Source organism: Scophthalmus maximus, chromosome 9 (genome assembly GCF_022379125.1).
Source record: "Scophthalmus maximus strain ysfricsl-2021 chromosome 9, ASM2237912v1, whole genome shotgun sequence".
In the NCBI taxonomy this organism is placed as follows: Eukaryota; Metazoa; Chordata; class Actinopteri; order Pleuronectiformes; family Scophthalmidae; genus Scophthalmus; species Scophthalmus maximus.
The window spans coordinates 15,909,611-15,931,582 of NC_061523.1; the positions used below are offsets into that span (position 1 = coordinate 15,909,611).

Here is a 21,972-nt window from a genome sequence, read left to right on the forward strand (position 1 = left end):
CACACACACACACACACACACCGGACACACAAACACACAGAAAAACACATGTTGGCATCTGTGTATGGCATTTATGCTACACAATAATGGTGACATTAAACGCAAACACATTACGTGATAGCAATGGTTCACAGAAAAATTGGGGCATTCATCCATGAAGTAATGCACAAAGGACAAGATTGTGGGTTTAATGTAAAAAGATATTTACAAACAGGAGTCTTTTTGCACATTTGACGATGCCAAACAGTGAAAAAAACTAAACAAGCATTGCCATAAATATCAGGTATATTATTGTCTTCAGCGGTAACCACAAATAAAAGTAGCTTGGCTCAAGATAGAGGCTTAGTTTTATCAGAGCGTCCTGACAGATGGAATTGAGCAGCTTGTGGGAGCGTGAAGCCCTTTCGGCTGCTCTCCTGTGGAGATGTGTTTGTGAAGAGCAGGTACGACTCCATTTTAAACAGTGATGAATAGAGCACCATTGTTTGAGATTTATAGATGTGAGCAGAGCAGAACAAAATTAATGGACAAATAATGACTAGGGGAAGGCCATTTAAAATGGGAAACGTAGTAGTCATAGTAGCCAAACCCCCCCCCCCCCCCCCCCAACACACACACACAGATAATACACAAAGGGTAAGAAAGAATCAGATTGTTGTTGTTTTTTGTTACTTCTGCTCTATCGTTAATTTGCTGCTGTTGTTGTTACGATATTTAGTTTTTTGAATACATACGAACAGGACCAGCATATAAAACATTAAAGTACACATGAGGTGGGGGAACATTTACATGCAAACATACAGACAGAGAGAGACAGAAATATAAAATGAGCTAAAGAAAGAAAGCCCTGCTTGAAAATAAGAGGTCTATCAACAAAAATATCAACCCACCACCCCCCTCCGTGCCTTTGCTCTCCTTCTTCTTTTTCTTTTTCTTCTGTCCATTGCTCATCTCTTTCTATTTCTGTTTGTGTGATTTGTTTGTAGATATGGTACCATGTACAACTGGCAAGGGAGGTGGCCTCCATCCCTGTCTGGCCCTACTGCTCTGTCTGATGAGCTATAGAGAGGAGGATTAGCTGAGCAAGGCGTGATGGACTAGGTTAGTACCTGCCAGAGAAGGGGAGTGGACCTTGGCACAAGGGAGCAGGGGAAGGACAGAAGCCTCTGTAGAGGGCCTGGGGCACCTTGCTGTCCCCAGGTTTGTGGATGACACTGTAAATAGGTTCAGCCCTGCTGTGGGGTACAGGAATCACAGTGAACGGGACAAGTGTAGGACAGAGATAAAGCACACATACCAACAAAGGTGTGACAAATGCACATACAAGTCATGTAGACGGCTTGGACAAGGACATTGCAGGGGCCACACAACTACAGTCATCCAGTAACACATTCACTCCAAAAACACACACACAGACACGTAAAAGCGCCTACATGCAGTCACGCACAGGGACAATTCCTGCCTCTCCCCAGAGGTGTTGGGTTAAGATGACCTAAGGCCTCGTGGGACACTCCAATCAAGCTCCTATGAATGCTTCTTGTGATCCAGTACTTGGATAGGAGGCCAAAGGTTAAACTTCAGTCATAACAAGTAAAAGAAGTGACAAGGGGCCTCGCTCATCGCACAGCCCCACACACTATCGAGCTAGTCGTACGCACCACCATGGCCCTGATAAGTTCAAATGTTTAATCTAAAGATTTGTTCTGCTTCATCAAACACAAATATGTGCACGTATCATCAAAGGAACCATGACAACGCCTGGAAAATAACGTCAAAATGGATGCGGGTAGAAACAAAAAGAAACGTTGAAAATTTGAATGATATGTTTTAGAAACTAATTTTTGCCCCAAACAATTGTGTTCTACATATTCCTTAACTGCAACTACACCAGCAAAATACCAAAAAGGCGTTTTAGCTGATCTCCCGTGGCACACAAACTATGTGCTATGATTCTGTGAAATCTGCATTCATAGAGCCTGTATGGGTGTGATGTATGGTGGGAGAGAACAATTCATGAAGATCTGGTCTGTAACATACCTTGTGAAGTCTTCCTCCCCCAGCATGTGGCGGGGAACTGGCGAGTACCTAGACGGGGTGACCTGGGGCGGAGGGTACACTGGCTTAGGCTCCATTGCCCCCATGTAGTTATGGCTGACGTGGTTGTCCACCATGGTGGGGAAGGCTGGAGGGAGGGCCAGGCCAGTAGGGGGAAAGAAAGAATGATTACAACACAGGTGCAAAAAAATAAAATGAGGTATCATTCTGCAAAATGATTGATCAAGACGGAAAAATAAAACGGTTGCCATTAAATTGACATTCATGGTCCAAAGAGGACGAATATTACTGGGTTTGACGATCCCCAAAGGTCAAAAAATGATTTGTGGTCAAATACCTTTGAAACTAATGACATACCACTTAGCTTTTTTAATATAGTGCTAATTAGCAAAAAATGAGCATAATAACATGCTAAAACCAAGATGTTACATTATACATAAGCATTTTGCTCAAAGCACAGCTGCACCTTTGCACAGCCACAGAGAGTTGCTTGCATGATTTGAGAGTCCGTCTTTCCACCTTATTGATTTTTCCTTTGGGAAATTGCATTTTGTAACAGCTTGGTTCTTTTAAGTTTTGGCCATATGTCTATATTATTATTATGTCTATTTGTATGTTTGTTACCAAAGTAGTTGTTGAGATGTGGTAATGCAGCACCGAACCAGTAATAGTTCCTAAGTGCGCAGGAAAACTATTAGAACACCGCTGTGTGTATGAGTGTGTCCAAAAAGTATGCTCAATCATAACAAGGATTTTATGAGCAACAGGAATGGTGGCAAAAACTACACAGATAAAACCCAAATTTTAAACTGTAATTTACAGAAGAAAAATTTGATTTAGGAAACTGGCTTGGCATAACCATCTCTTGTCTCTGTTCTCTTGTTCTAGGTCTATGTCTTACACAATCTTGCACAAACTTTCACGCATGCAGACTGATGTATGAACAGAGATGTCTCAGTATTCTACATCTGAGATTTAAATCTGTCAATCCTCATATACAAGGGGACATTTTACGACAAAGGTCCTTGTGCATGTAAAAGCAAGATCAGATTTCTCCTGATTTCTCAGATTCTCGTTGGAGGCATCTGAGCATGCCAAAACAAGTGTTTCACATCCAGATCATCTGACCACAGGCTGTACTGTCAGAGCAGGGTTAAGGCTGCATTAAGGGCTTGTTTAAAGCCCCCCGACAACTGCAAACATTCAGCACAAACAAAAAGCCCTCAATAGCCCCGTCTAATACTAAATCACTGTTCTGTGGAAATTTGAAATGCTGCAGCTCGAGATCGTGGGCTCTCATGAGCAGGTGGGATGTGAGAAACCGTCCACACTCAGTGGGAGGCAGAGAACTGCGCTTCTTGTTGTTGTGGGAGGGATTGTGTCTGTGTGTGTGCACAAAAAGTCACTACATTCACTATGTGGGTGTCTGGGCATTGCAGTTTTGGGGAGAGAACAGAGATCCAACGCAAAAATTCATGCAGGCCAGCTGAAAAATCTCTGATAAAGATAAAAAAGAACGTATGGACCTTGACAGTAAGAATCACTTTAACTTTCATCAGACGTTTTATATAAGTAAACCTGTTGTAGTTTCCGGGGCTGCTGCCTATGTATTTGTGAATGTAGACTGTAAAACACGCCAGGGCAGTGTATGAACAGCATTTATGAGCACGACTAAACAACGTGAAGAGGTAGATACGTACTGCTAGAGTAGTCTGGAGGGGCATACATGTCGTTGAGATGCACAGGGCCTGGCTTGGCCACCTTGAGGTAAACCATATCAGAGGTGTTCTTCAGTGCAGCCACTGCCTCCTCGTGACGCACGTCCTGCAGCACGATGTTGTTCACCTGAATGCGACGACGAGAGAGGGGGATAAATTGCTGTAACAACCACCTGAACACCTCGTGCCTTGACTGCACTGTGACAACATCACGCATCACACTATCCATCACACCAGCCAACACAGTAATGAATCATTGCTCAGAGGTATTAGAATAATTTTGTGCATTTCAGTAGCAGAGTGAAAGGTTGGTGTGTTTGTGCAGCACTGAGAGAGGTCAGTAGCAGTAGGTAGAGGTTTTAACGATGCTCTCGATATCTACAGCTTGTGTTATAACACGTGAGATGTTGTCAGTCAAAAGTTTTTGAAGACCTCCTATTTTATCAGCTTTGGCTAACCTGAAGCAATTGGCTCAGTGCACTGTCAATAACAGACAAGAGTGCAAGTGAACAAGTAAAGTTAACTATGTGTGAAGTGTTGAAATGGATCTTGATAACTCTCTTATTAGACAGCCACACTAGATAACACGCTATACTGTTTAATTGTGCTGCAAAATGATGTCATCTGCATGTTGTCGATATACAGTTGGTCAACCAAACTGCTCTCAAACTGAGACTGTCCCTGTTTGATCATGTAAGGTGGAGGGCAACACATGTTTTCTTTATTTTCATTTCTCAGGAGAGTAACAGCTTTTTCTCTGTGGCGAACTAACGTTTGACTCCCATAATGACAGCAGATCTTTGTATTTTATTAGCTGCCAAGGAGAAACGATGACCTGATTTGTTCTTTACTAAGATCAGGTGCACTGGAAAGTTTAATCCAGTACACAGCAAGTTGAAACTATGTAGCATGATGCCTGAAAGCAAACTACTTGCCTTGCTCTCAAATGTTAACCCGATTTCATAAAAGTTTAAAAGTTTAAACTTTTGATTGGAACCACATCTGTGATTCAACAGTGTAAAAATGATCAGTGAGGTAAAAAGTCTGTAAATAGAAATTGGACTGACAAAGACTGTAGTGATGAGTCACCTATTGTTTGATATACATTAAGGCAAATGAAACTAATGCAATGTTTCTCACTTTCATACCCAGCTGACGGGGCTTTTTACTCTCCCATGGCATGGGACAATAAATTATCGATCATGCACAAAGCCATAAATGCTGACATGTGCTGCATGTCTCACTAAGCTAAGAAATGATGGAGCAACCAACCAGATAATGCGGTGTACTTAACGTGTCCCATAAACAGTCAGTTATCTACAAAGAGCACATACCCGCCCAGTTACAGCAATATGTATTAGTAATCAGCCCTAACTACTCAATTTCTTTTTTTTTAAACTAGCCAGTGAACTAAATGAACACCCTAAAAGAGCCCATTTTGATTTGAACGCTCAATACGTGACTCAGTCAGAGGGAGGTGCAGGCTTACAGCTAGCAGGCGGTCTCCAGTCTGCAGCCGTCCATCTTTTTGGGCAGCTCCTCCCTCTATGATCTTGGTAATATAGATGCTGTTGTCTCCTGGTATATGCTGGTTCCCAATCCCTCCAGCAATGCTGAATCCCAGCCCTGGTTGAGCGATACACACAGTCAGATTCAAAAATACATGTATGGAAAATAACCTCTGGTTTTATACATTTTTAGATATATCTAAATGTCTAGGTCTGTCTCCTCTATGCTTAAAAGTGAATTTCTTACTCAACGTCACCCTAAAAATCTTAACATTAAGTCCTTTTTTTCCCAAAATTTAAAGCCCATTAATCCAGGAAAGTAACGTACGTCTACAAATGTGTCAAAAAATGGTATATATTTCTCTGACCTTTTGGCCCTTTAAGCAAGTTGACTTCCAAAATCGTCTCGGGTGGGGCCTGCCTCCGTCGAACCAGCAGCCGCACCACTGGGCCTGCCTCCTTCAGGGCCTCCACCGCCCGGCTGTGAACCACCTCAGACACATCCACGTCATTCACACGCAGCACGCAGTCATTTACCCTGTGGAGGGAAAAGTTTTAACGTATACATTATACTTTCACTTGCATGCCAGCTTGTCTGTAAACAGACAACAGCGATGGAGTTACTTTGCAGCACAAAGGCAGGAAGAGACCCTAGCATGGCCAATGTAATCGGAAACCCCTAAAGCACATAAAAAACAACACTCCATTTCATAATTTTTGCATGTTTCAGGACACAGTGGTAGTGAGCGTTGGAGAAGAGAGAAAGGTAGTTAGAGAAGGGAGAGAGGACAGGAGGGGTGCAGAAGAGCCTGGTAAGAGTAGAACAGGATGAGGCTAACACGCTGTGGAGGGGAACTTACCCCAGTCTTCCGTCCATAGCAGCTGCTCCTCCTGGGATAATCTTGGTGATGAAGATCCCTGGATCATCCGGAATGTGGGGATTGTCTATTCCTCCAGCAATGCTAAAGCCCAGGCCAGAGTTCCCCTGCAAACAGGTTATGATTGGCACTTTCAGGAAGGAACAAAAAAACAACAACACATACTGTACATGTACACACTTAGATGGACCCAACGTGGACTCAAGGTCAGTACAACATGGCTCCTAAGTGTATTGGTAGAGGAACGCGTGATCGATGCAGACCGCTGCAGGGATTTTTCCAGGCACTTCTGATGTCCTTTTTTCATGGACGTGTGTGTGTGTGTGTGTGTGTGTGTTTGTGTGTCCTTGCATGTGACAAAAGATAATGCCACGTATTGCATTAGAGGAGGGCACTTCATTAAAAATGTCATGCTTATTCCATCAACCCACAGAGAGGCATCGGTTCTGAGAGATGCCCCGTGTCAACAGAAAAGTAGATTTATGATCTATAGTGACGTCATTTCTATTCCATAGTACAGAGCCTCTCACTCTCTGTGGGACAGACAGACGGACACTACCACCTCCTGCTGTTTGTGTTGCTGGAATGACCAAGGATCCATTTGGATCCACCGGGTCCAGGCACACTGCTGCATGTGACAGCCGTGGCCACTGAGACAGGCAGCAAACAAGACAGCTGAGAAAAGACTTCACTTTATTGTTTTCTATAATTAATGAGCTACAGTCGCAACAGATTAGGACAGAGGGAGGCTGAGGCCTCCCAGTGTGCTGCTCCGGAGCCGAGAGGAGTACACTGGGCCTTACCGCCAAATGTTACACACCCACAGACCTTTTAAAGTGTGACTTTGCCTAGTTTATTCAAGCCCTCCGCATGCAGAGATGCCACTTAGAGTTTGAGGGCCAGAAAGATGGTGTGCATCTATCGCAGGGTTGGAGGTGCATCCATATGTGGGTGGAATAATGAGAGAAGAAACATAAAGCTTTGCCACTACAAGCTGAAACACAGCTGACAAGTGTAGTGGTGCCTGCTGAACAATTGAACAGGAAAGCACTTTACATTTCTCGGTGTCTGCTGATGACATGTGCATCAGGATTATGTAAAAAGCGACGACGCCTCATTGGTGTGATTCTGTGCTCATACTCACATGAGAACACACAACGACAATTTATGTCTTACTGCAGTGATGCAACAGCTATAACTTCACCAACAAACAGTGTGATGTTTAATTTTCAGATTTTATCATATGGATTTATATTTTTCATGTTCTTTAGGCTCCATGGGTGAAAACTGATGTAGCTTACCACCACCTAGTGGTAAGAAATCCATCCATCATGCAGAAAATACATTAAGGAGGAATATGTAAATTATGGAAAAAAGATGCAATGAGTAACTCACCCTCTCTAAAATGATTTCTTCATATTTATACATCCCATCACTGCCATTTACCTGCCAAAATAAAAAACACATCATGGTTAGTTACATCACTGAGCCTAAATTATGCCTTTTCTTTTCTGAAAACATAGTGAGCAAAAAAGAGAAGCATGCAAAATCTTCAGATAAATCCCACACCATATGACACACAATAGCCCTACGTACAAACTGAATACAGAGAACCCTGGAGAATAGGATTATTGACAAAATAAACACAAGATACATTCACCACATTGTTTTACTAACTAAAAATATCACCATGAATTTTTTTTGTAATGTAAAGTTTGTTCTATCTTAGAATGCATTTGCACAAAAACGTGCGCATTCCCAACAAACGGGCTCAGGGTCAGTGGGAGAATGGATGTTGGTCCACATGGCGAAGACAATGTTGCTTCCAGGAAGATGCCTTTTCATCCACACACGTAAACAAGCTCATGCTCCGATACAGCGGGAGAGTGAATGAGAGTCATATATACTGTACAGAGAGAGAGAGAGGGAAACAGATACTTACATAAGGGCCTGCATCTAGTGAGTCTGCATTGACGATGATGGGGGGAGGGTTGGCCTGTGAATATGAACACATACACATTATCTCAGTGTGTGAGGCTGGCAGCACACAGACGTAATGCACCACACACACACACACACACACACATGCGCCGCGCACACACACACACACACACACACACACACACACACTGCCACTTGGGAGCAAAGTGAACGAACGCCACGAGCCTCTTTGGGGCTGAGGCTGTGGGGCGGTGGAAAGGTGTGAGGACTGAGAATGAGGGCTGGGGCAGAGAGACGCTGCTTCATTAACCGCCTCAGCCAGACGTTCTGCGGTCACCTCGTAAAACAAAGCTGGCTCTGGCTCCAGCTGCTGGGACAGTGTGTCTCTTCCACATCAGCTCCTTTTTTTCACTTCCACCTCACACACAGAAATAACCCCAATGTAGCATCACATTCAGAATGCAAGAGCTTTTTGTTTGATAACCATTCAGTCAATACTGTAACAGGACACTAATCTTTTAGATTTTGTTGAATAATAAAAAATAGTGCATGATGTTTATCGTTAGGGAAAGTAGCTGATTAATCGATTAGATGTCTAACAGAATTATTATAATCACTGTTATAATTATTATGATATAATTACTAACAATGATTTTGATAATCAATTATTTTTTCAAAGACATTTATAAATCATATATTTTTTCAGATTATTATTATTATCATAGTTATTTGAATACCTTTGCTGTATGTACTGTTGGTTAAACATTTTACAGTTCTGGGAATTTTTCACTGTTTTCTTAAATTTTGCATGTTACTTGGTCACTTTATGAATAAAATGAACAGTAAACAATTGTTATTTATTAATGGAAAAAAGCCAATATTTGTTGTTAACATCTCCTAAAAATTGTGAGCATTTACTCTTATACTTTTTATCATGTATTTGGGTTTGTGTGAAAAAAAATCAAGACGTGTGAAGACTTACACTGTAAGACTGACTCATTCACACCATTCACATTTTGATGATGATGTATTTATGTGTCTTCTGCCATCTAATAGTTAGTCAACAAACAACACACAAATATATATTTCAATACAGCGTTTTCTTGATCCGAGATGGTAAATATAATTTTTAATCCTCCCCTCTGAGACCTATATACTATTTTCTTGGAAAAATTGACAATACTCATCAGGTTTTCATTTTCTTTGAGCACATCCAAAAGGTAATATGTAAACTGCAGATCAACTATTGGCAATATTGATGCATATTATCAGTAGCAGCCTTTAAAACCCAGTTGAACCAAAACAAGTGTCCATGGTTTAACTTTTCAGCTCAGCTCTATTGTGCCACCTGGTGTTTCTTCTGCCGTGTCAGGCCTGAAGAGAAGCTACAAGCTGAGACCACAGAGGAAAGTTGCCCTGAGTAGAACGTGTGAAGGTGGAGACGCACTGAAAGGTGTAGGAGCAGGTTGACGCTCCTCTTGTATACAGCAAACTGGCTGTCTACTTTTTTATTGATTTGACTGAGCTGTGTGGGTGAGGGGGTGCTGACAGTGCTGCTCTGGGACGTTATACTTCCTCAGGTGCAAAACTAAGGGGAAAATCACTCGCTGTTTATATTGCTCACGTGACTGTATATTCAAGGGACAGACATCGCAGTGTAAATGCCATAACATATCATGTCACCAGAAATGACTACTAATCTGCTCTGTGCACTACACGTTATGTTTTCTACTCATTGCACATACTGTTATTCAATATGAGAAGTATTCAAAATCCACTGTTTAAGGTTTTTCAGTCAAGCTGCACGAGGCCGCAATACTTCTGCATCCACGAGACAGTAGAACTTATACATCTGATCATTTGATCAAAACCTCACAAGTCGTTCAGGTCTCATTTCATTCTCCACACTTGGCACTGAAGCGAGTTCCCTGGCAATGAAGGTCTCTCTCCAGATAAACCAGAGCTGTAGAATTTGACCTGCTCCGCTCGGCGGTGATGCGCTATGACTCTGGACAGCTGTGGCTGGGAACAACCCCGACCCTCCCGCACAGTCAGCACAATCCGGCCTTCTTTCTAATCTGCATATGGACTAACAGATGCTCATGTCTGTGCGTGTGTTGGCACAATTCTCATTCATGCATTGCACTTTTTCACCCCGTCATAACATACACCCAAAATCCAGGAGAGGGTTCGGTAGTAAGATAAGCATCTGTATCCTCAAGTCCACGACAGCCATGTAATTCACAGTCAAATGTAAATGAAAACCCAGAAACCAAAGCCAATGCAGAAAGAAGAGATGAAAAAGAGCCTGGGGGCCACACAGGGGAATACATCGGCTACTACTGTCCCTCGGTGTCAGGCGCACTGAATCAACTACTGAGACCACATGTGAAAACACCTGTTACAATATAATGCCTGCAGTGCTCATAGTAAGTATCATAGTGGACCGATCACTGAAGCTCCAAGTCCATCTGAAACACAGTAAATCCACCAGTCGTAGAAAACAGCAGCATTAACCTGGCCCGGGATTGCTGCGTAATCCCTCCATCTGAATCTCACATAACAAGCAAACAAAAAGGAACAATGGAAAATAATCCCAGCATGAATATTCTCAACATGAGTTTGTTAAACCTTTTGCAATCTGTTGCGGTAACTCGGATTAGATTGGATTACCCCTCCTTCCTTGCGACTGTTGGTGTATTCTTCACTGTCAGAGAAAAGACAGGTGATTAAAGAGCGAGAGATCTGACCGCCACTGATGTTTTATGACACATGGCGTCAGTTGCGTCTGTCAGGGTTGTAATGGGCCCACAGAGGACGAGCAGAGGACAAATGCCAAGTAACAGTATCTGGATTTTCCTACAGTGGGAGGCAGGTTGAGGATCACAGTCGAGCTGTGTGGTGAAGACAAAAGCAGTCTCTTATAGATTGATGTCAGTCCAGGAGGGGTTGTTGGGAATGTCTGTCAGTGAGTCGCAGGTGAATGTGGGTCAGGGAACTGGATGTAATTCAATCGGTGAAGCAGCAAAAGTTGCAGATGTGGTACTGTAGGCCTGAGTCTGAATCACAATATAGTTAGAAAAGTGAACATTTTACACTTGACTACTGATTTTCTAATTGACTACTCTGAGAATTGACTTTGCAAAAATCCTAGAGCAACCAAAGGCCTCAGATGGCAACATGGCACTACATTTAAATTGTATGCCTCCTCATTGAAAGGACAGTAAAACAACACAAGTTATGGTGGCATAATTTACACCTGGTATTACAATGTGATCTTTCTAGATTTATTATCTGGATAATGTCATCCAATCTCCAGGCATTCTGCATTCACACTTCATTATAAGCATCACTATTTTCTTGACTCGGCCTGTGATTAGATCACAGTATGCAAGTGAGTTGGTCAGAATTGGTGGACAAATTTGACACGTACCAGGTCACAGACAGTCGTAGCTACTATTGCTACTACTTGAAGCTTTTGCCAGGTTTGTGTAAGCTGCTGCTGCTGTTGCTGGTGGAGTGACTAGTAAGGTGACCTTTCACAGGTTGCTGGGTAGCTTTTTTCCCCCTTAATAATGTGGTCACGCTTTATAGATTGTATTCACACCTGGTTGAGATCCGAGCACAATGCCATCCAGCTGATCCAGTCATATTCTGAGCACAAGATATATCCTGGCATGTATAACCATGTGTTAACACGTGTTAATACAGGTTGCATGATAATGCCAGGTTTAAATAGGGCAGGTAAAAAAAAAAAGGGACTAAATGTGGACATGATTGCCCTTAATGTTCTTTTGATTCATAAATTTACTCATTAACAGTCGTTGTTTGATTGCAGATGTACTGTAGCTTATATGGACCAAAGGCTGAGAAATGGAAGCAAGTGAGCATACTGGACACAAAGACCTCCTGTACAAACAATGACAATGAGTCCAGACTGCTTCCCCAGCATGGGATCATTACAACAAGTCCCTGCTGACCACCAGGAGTGATGAGAACTCATTCGCCACAGTCCTTTCTTTCTCTCGCTGCCTCGTCTTATTCACCCATCTGCTCTCGATTGTTTCCTATTCATCAATCTATCATCATGCTCGTCTGTCAGCTGAGATTGTGTCTCTGTCTCTTGTCCCTCAGCATCACGGTTCGTGTGTATCATAACCCCCTTGGCATTACACCACACAACGCGCGCTTGGCTGCAGACCCCCAGGACAGTAACGCTACAAAGACTCCCACTGAACCTTGGCAAGTGGCAAGGCACGGGCTCCATCCAAATTGTTAAATAATCAATGTGTTCCCATGGTAACCGGTACTCGTACGGCATTGGCCGGCTGTCCTGCTTAGCCACCTCCCCCCTGCTTCACCTCTCAGGGCTCTCAACTGCAGTTAATGCAGCTCTGTGTCTGGCCATAGGGTAGGATGACTGTCTTCAGCATATCACACACACGCGCAAGCACACGCACACGCACACAAACACACACACACACCACTAGAGTCACCGATTACCTCTGTGTACTCCTTAATCCCTAAAAAGCCAAACGTGTAGAAACAACAATGTTGTGTGTTCACGAGGGATTTTGTTTCGGCCACTTTTGGACAAGCCATGCTTCCTGTTTCCCACGTGCTTCTTTGAGCTAAGTTAACTGGCTTCTAGGGTTAGTTTACCACACATACCATCAATAATCTCGTCTAAATCCTGGCAAGAAGACACATTAGCGTGTTTTCCCAAAATGGGAAACCTTCTGTAATTGATATAAATAATGTATGTTTATGTAATGGGGTTAAATGGAGTAATGTAATGGGGTAAACGAATGGCAAAAAACATGTGCTGCAAACAAAACAATAAACTAAACATCATCCGAAAACTAAATCTAATTTAAAAAATGCTGTGGTATATCCTGTGTGACGTGCCTATGCTCTCCGACTGATGACATTAGTATCACGACTAGGAAAGAAGAACAAGACCAGTGAGGAAGGTTAAGCCTGCTGTACTCTTCTTCAACAGTCACCATCGCTATTTTTGTGTTTTCAAAACCTGGTCTTCCTGGCAGGTAGAGCAGAGGGGAGGAACAAGAGGGTGCAGCATGTGCACAGTGACGGCATGCTGACAGGGCAATAACCCCCCTTCTCCTTAGCAAACATTTCCACATCAGTTCCTCTACCGACGAGCCACACCGACACGACAGCTAATTCTCCAGTGGTGACATCGCAGTGAAATATGACAGCCCCGCTCAGATGAGGCACCCAGTCAGTCAAACGATATAGCTAATGCTGAAGGAAGCTCTTCCTCGCTGCCAAAATAAGAGCTAATACTGTAGGAGATAGGAGAATAAGGCGTGCTACGACGTCCTTATGATATCTAAAAAGGCAATGTTCCTTCATTTTCTGACGCCCCTGGTGGTGCTGCGTTTATGTTTTCCTGCAGAATGAGGGATGAGAGGCGCAGTCAGCGGTGCTGCTCTGATCCTCCGGCTCTCATTGGCCTCTCGTAGGCCACGCTGCAGTCCAATCAATACCTACTCAATTACCATGCACCCAACATCTTATTCACGCTGTGGCCCCTGTGCCGGAGGGGAGAGGGAAGGAGAGAAGCAAGGTGAGAGCAGAAGTGACAGATGGAGCTAAACAGGATGAACACATGACGGCCGAGAGATGATTTACTCGCAGGCACCATCGCAACTCAATGTTGCATTTTGTGCCCGGGACAAAGGCGGAATAATGAGATATAATAAAGAAAACCCCCGTAGCAATAAAGGTCAACTGCTCCTTTTCTCCTGCTACGACAAAATTAATTAAGTTCACCCATAAAACGGCCCCATTAAAGCTCAAAGTTTTCTGATTTGATGGCTGTGATTGAGCATTGTGACTGCGTTGCCCGCCCTCCCAACACACACACCGCAGACGAACATTCATGAAACCATAATTAATAGCTCGTCACAGCTGTCAGCAGTGCTCCCTCCTCATCTTTATGTAATACTACAAAAGCATGCTCTGGCTTACCTCTCTGCCATGCTGAGCAGCTCCAAATGAGAGAGCCGGCCAGTTTGACCTTCACAAAAGCGGCCACAGAGGAAGAAGTACTTAGTGTAACAAATATTATAGACCGTGTTGCTCCAGAAGGCCTTCTACATGTCTGCTGACAGCTGACGAGGTTTGAACATGACTGTCCTTGATGCATGTAGTGTACATGGACAAATCGAGTGTGTGTGCATGTGTGTGTACAGAACACAGCCCTCATTAATGTGTTGAGCTTGTGCTCTGACAGTTTTATAATATTTTGACTATTAGCTATGACATGAGTTTGTCATGCTTACATTCTACAAACTTGTCTGATAAAGGGTTCCACGAGTTATTGACATTTTTGTTTTACATGCATCGAGAGTTTGTTCTCACATAATGCATCACAGTAAAACATATAGCTTAGACACATAGCTTAGACCATCAATTGAATTCTTTTCATTTATCTTGTGCGCATTTTCCATTATGTGAGGTAAAAGAATCCTCAATAATATTGTGACAATGATTTCAGCTATATTGGACTCTATAAAGACAGCACTATGGCCACGGTTTACTGTACTAATAGTAACATTTTAGGATTATCCCGGTACAAAACTTAAGTTAATTTTAACACTATAATATTAATTTTAAGACAACCAGATTCAAACCACAGTAGAAAAAAGAAACCTGTTCTTTCTATGGAAGGATTTTTTTTTTAGATAATCAAAGTCTAAGTATTGTTTCTTACAGGTGCTCCCTCTCATTGCCACAGTCAAATGGGGCACAAAGGTTTATTGTTGCAAAAATATAAACCGTCAATAATGTGTGATATATTGTCATGTCCAATTACTGTATTGTTAATTTACATCAGTCTCTGGTCACAACCACACAGCCAACACCAGGAGGCCCAACCACAAAGTAACAGCTCTATGATGAAAGTTACCACATGTGCTATGGCGAGTGTCATCAGTATGCTTCATACAATCCCGCCCCCACTTACTCTACATCAGAGGTCAGTGCAGCATGTTACCTCACAACTCTTGACTAGTTGCTACCCCTTGTTGCTAAGCTGAGAGAGCTGCGAAGCTGGTTCCTATCTGGTGTTTTGGATCCTGCACTGGCCGACTACTGGTAACAGTGCACAACACCACACACACACACACACACACACACACACACACACACACACACACACACACACACACACACACACACACACACACACACACACACACACACACACACACACACACACACACACACACACACACACACACACACACACACACACACACACAGACACGATGCCATACGAGTGCTGCCATTTTGATGCCCTCACCACTGTCACGTTGTCTTCTCAGTGAACAAGGAACAACAAGAGTAATTCACCTGCGTTGAAGCAGGTGAGTCCTTTAAATTTAATTATTTGAATTCATCTCTTTTTTAAATTTGAGTTTGAGTGAGTCTGCAGTTTTGTCCCTGTGACGATTTGAAGATGCTGATGATGTTGCTGAGGTAACAGTCTTATTTTGACATGATAAGGTGAGACATTTCACTGTACCAACAGGTAACAGCAGTTACCCTAGATAACCTAGAGGGCCTAAGGGTTTGGTGGTAGTACATAGTGTTCAGGGTTGTAAAGCTCTCTGAATCTTTTGTGTTTTTGGCAATAAAAATAAAACTGGCTTGACTTGAATACATCAGTACTGATTAAAAAAAAACAGATTTAAAACAGAAGTCATATTTCTTAACATCTATGGAATATGAAATGTTCAGCCTGTACACATAACGCAAACATTAATATATCAAATCGGTAGTTTTACATAGTGGGAAATCAGCTTATTTGCTTTGGAGAGTTAGATGAACAGACCATAACCACGCAGCAGACTAGCTGAGCATAGATGGAAATGGAAACAGGGGGAAGAGTTATCTGGCTCTGACTCATTAGAATATTTTTATTTGTTTACTCTACACAGAAACCAACGTTTATTTGCCATTTTATGAGAAGGCTGTTTTTGGTTCTGGGCTGAAAGCAGTTTCCAGGCCAACGAGAGTAGTATTTAAAAGACAGAGATGAGAGTTGTATCAGTCTCAACTAACTCTTAGACAGAAAGCAAATGAGTGGATTTCCTTGTGTCAAACTGTTCCTCAGTCTCTCCTTACATCCCAAACTAATTGATCACAGGAACTCTCAGGAAATGTTCTCACTGAAGCCAAAAGAAATCCACATTAAAATTAGCAATCTCAAGCTCTTTACAAGCAGAAAACTCACCTGATAGTCGACAATGCTCTGCTCTTTTTCAGCGAGAGCAATCTGCTCTCATTCTTTTTTTCCCCCATCTTCATTTTCCCCCGTTCATTTCTCATTTTCCCCCGTTCATGAGCTGCAATCAGATCATTCCAATTTCAGACTTTTTCTTTTCTTTTAATCGGGAACATTGGACTGTAATTCTGCTTCACGGATCCAGTGATGTTGCAAACACCCCACCCCCCTGCACCCGGGCGCATGATAATGATCCCACACGATTTTCCTTAAACATGACTTTAGTGATTTGGACTTGCGTAAATGGAAACTCCAGCTCTTCAGCTGATGCTGGTTCACAAATCAAAATCATGAGACAGTGATAAAACTAGAGATCAAATACAGACTACTTAGAGATCCACTGTAAAAAATAATGTAGTGAAAATAACAAGGCAACAACTTTGACCCGGTTTCACAATGAAAACCATTCGTCCCTACCTCCCAGGGGACTGGGGCCTGTCTCTACATAAAGCAAGACACAGATCCTCCGGTCATGGTTGAGGTTTCATGCTGTTCTATAAGCTCCACTCAGGAATGCCCACACATTCACACATCTCCATTCACTACCCTTTGCTTGAATGTTGGCTCACAATAAGTGTAGGTGTTGAAAGTGATGAAGAATTACATTAAGTAGCACAAAGGGGCGAGGCAACAAAATCAAGGGGCCGTGCCTCTGATTTCCCTGCGAGAGTTATGAAAATTTGTAGCAGCAGAGGGAAAAACAGGCCTAATTTTAAACGTTTGTAGCATGTTTGTAGCAGATTAATTTGGCGATTACCAAATTAATCTGCCTCTGGTCGAGGGTCCAGTGTAGCCCGTCTTCTCTGCCCACCTCGGGTCGTGTTCGGGCACACTGTCCCTTGAATAACGCGTCTCAGCTGAGATCGGAGCAGCCATCGTACTTGCCAAAGAGACACAAGCACTGATCTGAAGACGCACAAACCTTTAAAACTGTAACCTGTGATGAATATATGAATTCTTGCAATAAAGTTTAATATGAGGATTGATACCACTCTCATTGTTATTCAGCTGTTTCAATCTCCACTCACTGTCTTCTGCTTGTAAATTCAAGTTCAGCGAGGCATGAAGGTGGTATAGATCTCATACAATATATATGTCCTTTGTTTTTGGACTGTTGGTTGGACAAAAGCAGCAATTTGAAATCTGTGACGGGCATCTTTGCCAACTTTTCAGAGATTTTGTAGACAAAACAAGTAATACAATTATAAAAAAAAAATCCTTAGTTGAAGCAGTATAGCAGCTCACTGACAAAACATGAACTACAAAAAAATTATTGACACATCAAACTGTTCTTTACTTAAATTAAATTAAAAGTAAAAAAAATAAAATAGTGATTAAGTTTCGCTGAGGATTTGTGCTCCACAAAGAGATTCAGTGTTTCATCAGAAAATCATAGCCAAATCAAATGATGCATTCAGACCTGGGTACACTAGACAATATTACAGTGTTAATAAAAGGCCATATTTATATTTAGCACACTGAACAAACAAAAGCACTAATTTGTTTGAATTCTCGGTGCACGGACTGTTGTTGAATCATTCCTCTCGTTCAGACCCCCTCCCACCCCTCCTCCCTCATTCCTGCCCGCTGAGATATTCTAGCGAGCATATGCAGAGCTTGGATTTGGCTGATTACATAATTGGAAATTTTAATGGTGAAAATTAATCCACAATGGCCCATATTGGGTTTTATAAGCAGGCTGATCAGGATCTGCAGGCTCTCAGTAAGCAGCAGCAGCAGTCGACGGACAATGAAGCTCTGCACTGGAAGAGCTCTTTATATTACTCAAGTGGCATGGCTGACACAGCAGTGCCCCACTACGGTGCTCAATAGTGCCGTTCAACACATACCTACAGCGCATTTCTGCATTGCAATTTACTCTGTGTTCCCTCTTATTATAGGTGCATTTTTCATATACAATAAATGTTTCCCTGTATTTGGACTTGGTGGGTCAGTGCGGCCGTCAAAGAAACTCCTGGAGATCCTGAAGGCTCCGGCTGCCTGCGTATCACCGTTGAGTAATTAGCTGAGCAGCAAAGCTACTGTGCAGCTCTGACTGAGCCTGCACCATGGCAACACACAGGGCTGTGTCTGAGCACAGCCCCCCCCCCCTCCTTTCCCTTCCCTTTCCTCTCTTCATCGCCGGCTTCTACCCCTTTCATCCCTTTCTTTATGCGACACCTCATTTCTTCACCCCTCCCCGCTGCCTTCCAGTCTCTCCATCTCTGCCCCTCTCCTTCCGTTGAATCCCCTCCTCTCTTGCATCATCACAGCACAAACTGACACAACTGAAAAGACACTCGCTGGTTCACATCGGGGGAGGGGTCGGTGGTGCTGACATCCTCGACATTGTCAACAGAGGACATATTGCGATTGGTATGATACCCATCAAAGAGCAAGAAAATATCATGCCAGCTGGATTATTTTTCCTTTATCAAGATAACAAAAAAACATTATTTTTATTTTGGTTATTATTTGAAAAGGTTTACATGCTCTAATGTTCAGAAAATACATCAGTCTCCTCAGACTGTCCATTCCTACAGCTCCTCTTTCCAGCCTCGGTTTGAAACACCTGGTTTTACCTCCCGTCTCTTTAAGGCTCCCCTCACGATATAGCCCAGTCTGCTCTGATTGGCCAGCTGGCCCACTTCGTTGTGATTGGTTAACCGCTTCCAGCGCATGTAGGAAGTGGCGCCCTCCGCTCTAGCTTTACCTGGCTGTCTTTTACCTCTGGACATTATTCCGGTCTTTTTGCTCAACATACAGGTATTTGTGGTGTCAACTTGAAGATCCAATCATCACTGAAGCAAATTTCATTCAAGAGAGCCAATTAAAACAAATGGATTGCTCTAAGTTCTCATATTGGCACTTGCACAGGTTAATTCACAAGATCAATTCATGCATTGAGTCACACAGGAAAACATTCCACCTTTAAAGTTGCCAGTATCTGCTTTTGAGAGATAATTAACTTGCTTATTTTTTCTGCCAAGGTAGCGTAACAAGTAAAAAAATGAAAAGGCAGAAAAATATCCTGTTATTCATCATTCATTCTTTGAATAGTTTCTTTATTTATGATGCATTTGCAAAGACCCATTATAAAAGCCAGCATGTTAAACTTGGACCTTGTGTTGTTGGAAATGAAAGCCACGCTTTCATAGCCTATTGCCAGATGAGCTGAACTCTGCTTGCAACTTTTTCTCAGAATTGATGTTTCAAATGCTGCCATATGCTTGTCAAATCATTTAAAACTATTTGTTTATTTACTATTGTTCCATGCAACACTGATTACAACATACAACAACCATGGTATCGTCTAATATGACTTAATGTTGTGCTGCGTTATATTCTCAAAATGATAAAACTATTCATGAAATAAGTCAAAAATGTGTTTGCATGATCAGGTATAGTTAACTAACACCCACAGTAGCAGTGCTTACATAATCTTCAACAGAGCGTCACAGGTGAGCTTCAGTACTCAAACAAGTAGCACTAAAATGTTGGACTAATCCTTTAACATTGTTTGGGCAACACTTGGTTTAAGTCCGGGATAGACACCTAACCAAAACCATTATCTTTTTTTCCAAACAGGAACCCTGTTTGCTTGGGGCATTCAATTTTCCTCCCTGACATTCTCCATTGCCATTCAACACAATCCAAGAAGCAGGTTCTTTTTCCACAAAAAAAGCACAAAGCAAATAATAAGTATTACAATGATTTTGTGCAGCATGCATTGTACTTATTTTTTAAATCATACTCCTATCTTTGGTATCAGCTCATACATTTTAAAAGTGGAATGTCAATGTAGAACGGTGCACACTGAGCCTGTGTTTTCTCACCAAATCAACATCTTTGCCATATGGATGCTCAGGTCGTTCAATGTTAATGCAGAAGGTTCACTGGAATTCACCCTTCATCTGTGTGATCATGGGGAAAGATCAGAGTCTGATGTTGTGCAGTGTGAAATAAAAGGCATCTGTCGCTGCTTTAAAAGTCTCCGCCAGGAAAGTCGTGCCAAAGCAGACATGACACTGGCATTTCATAATAATGTGTTCGGATTTATTTCCAGCTGGCATGTAAAGCACAGTTAAACACCAACGTCGCCTTTGTTCTTTCCTCACATGCCTCAGCTTGTGGGTCTTCGGCTCAAAGGCAACTCCACCTGTGTTGAAAGACAATAGCTGAACTTCTACACCGCAGTTCATGATAGAAAAATAGTCCCATTAGTCCAATTCATCTGGCAAGTTAATGTTTCACAGCAGGGGAAGAGAAGGGAGAGATGTGATTCTATCAAATATGTGGTAACATAGTAGTAAGTATAAATAAATATGCATATAGTACAGTATAATCTGGTGCTTTTAAGTATCAAGTTTTGGGAATGAAATAGGTCCCAAATGCAAGTTGTCTATGCAATTGACAATGAAACAAAGACAAGTTTATAAAAGAATAAAATAAAGACTTATTTTTTTTCCAATAATTACAATCGGTGCAAAACCGGTCTAACAAATCTGCAAATGACTCATATGATAGTTTGTGTTATACTGTATTTTTTGGGTGCAATGTGTGACATAGTTTGAACCTTTTTAAAACAGACACAACCTATAAATCCCACTGGCCTTGATTTGACGTCTACCCATTGGCTGATGGCTTCTTCAAGTCTTTTTAATCAGCCAAAGATGTAATTCTTTCCCCTAAAAACAGTGATTTAGGCATATAGCATTTATTTAACAGGTTATTCACTTGATTCAATAAAATAATCTCAGAAAGAGATATAATCTCAAATCTAATTTTACAATCTCTAAGATTTTCACTTAGGTATTTACCACAAACTCTGTTTAAACATCCGACATGAACTTGCACTTGAATATCATAGTTTTAATGATGGGTGGATGATAACTTAATCAGCTTTCCTATGCAGCAGTAATGTATGGTGTTAATGTCAAGGCAATCAACCAAAAGGTCTTTGACTGCAAGCTGAGATAATCACAACATCCGGCATCAAAACATAAAGAAAACAAGTTATTGCTTTTTGCCAAACTACTGGTAAAACGGCAGCAAACCATAAACTCAAGCTCAACATCTATTCAGAAATTGTATCTCACACACACACACACACACACACACAAACACACACACACACACACACACACACACACACACACACACACACACACACACACACACACACACACACACACACACACACACACACACACACACACACACACACACACACACACACACACACACACACACACACACACACACACACACACACACACACACCATGTCCGTACTGCCCCATTGTTTACGACCAGTAAGAATCTCACCTAAAGGGGCAGTAAGCGATTTCAATCCAATACACTTTTTGTAAAAATCTGTGAATACTTCATCGTGGTCCGCTAGCTGTCAGTTATGTTTGTGCGCCGGAAAAAAGAAAGTCCCTTTTTTCGGAGCGGGTTTGAGCCCCGCCCAGTGCAGTCAAATCATGAACAACAACAAAGTGAGAAACAAGCTTTCTCCAAAATGGCTAACTGCCCCTTTAACTACAGTAAAGA

The 21,972-nt window shown here is 42.1% G+C and overlaps 1 protein-coding gene across 7 annotated transcripts in view; it reads right to left on the reverse strand.

Annotated features, from left to right (window-relative positions):
* Positions 1 to 21,972, reverse strand: part of dlg3 (discs, large homolog 3 (Drosophila)) — a 73,478-nt gene that overhangs the window by 23,805 nt on the left and 27,701 nt on the right. For 5 of the 7 annotated variants that reach the window (XM_035650048.2, XM_035650043.2, XM_035650044.2 and 2 more), the window contains 7 exons: positions 8,102 to 8,155; positions 7,555 to 7,605; positions 6,142 to 6,266; positions 5,650 to 5,819; positions 5,263 to 5,399; positions 3,756 to 3,900; positions 2,038 to 2,200 (listed from right to left, as the gene is read on the reverse strand). In XM_035650048.2, the coding sequence (XP_035505941.2) occupies positions 2,038 to 2,200; positions 3,756 to 3,900; positions 5,263 to 5,399; positions 5,650 to 5,819; positions 6,142 to 6,266; positions 7,555 to 7,605; positions 8,102 to 8,155 (845 nt within the window). The remainder of the gene's footprint in view (positions 1 to 2,037; positions 2,201 to 3,755; positions 3,901 to 5,262; positions 5,400 to 5,649; positions 5,820 to 6,141; positions 6,267 to 7,554; positions 7,606 to 8,101; positions 8,156 to 21,972) is intronic. The other 2 variants (XM_035650046.2, XM_035650049.2) reach the window with 1 other exon arrangement.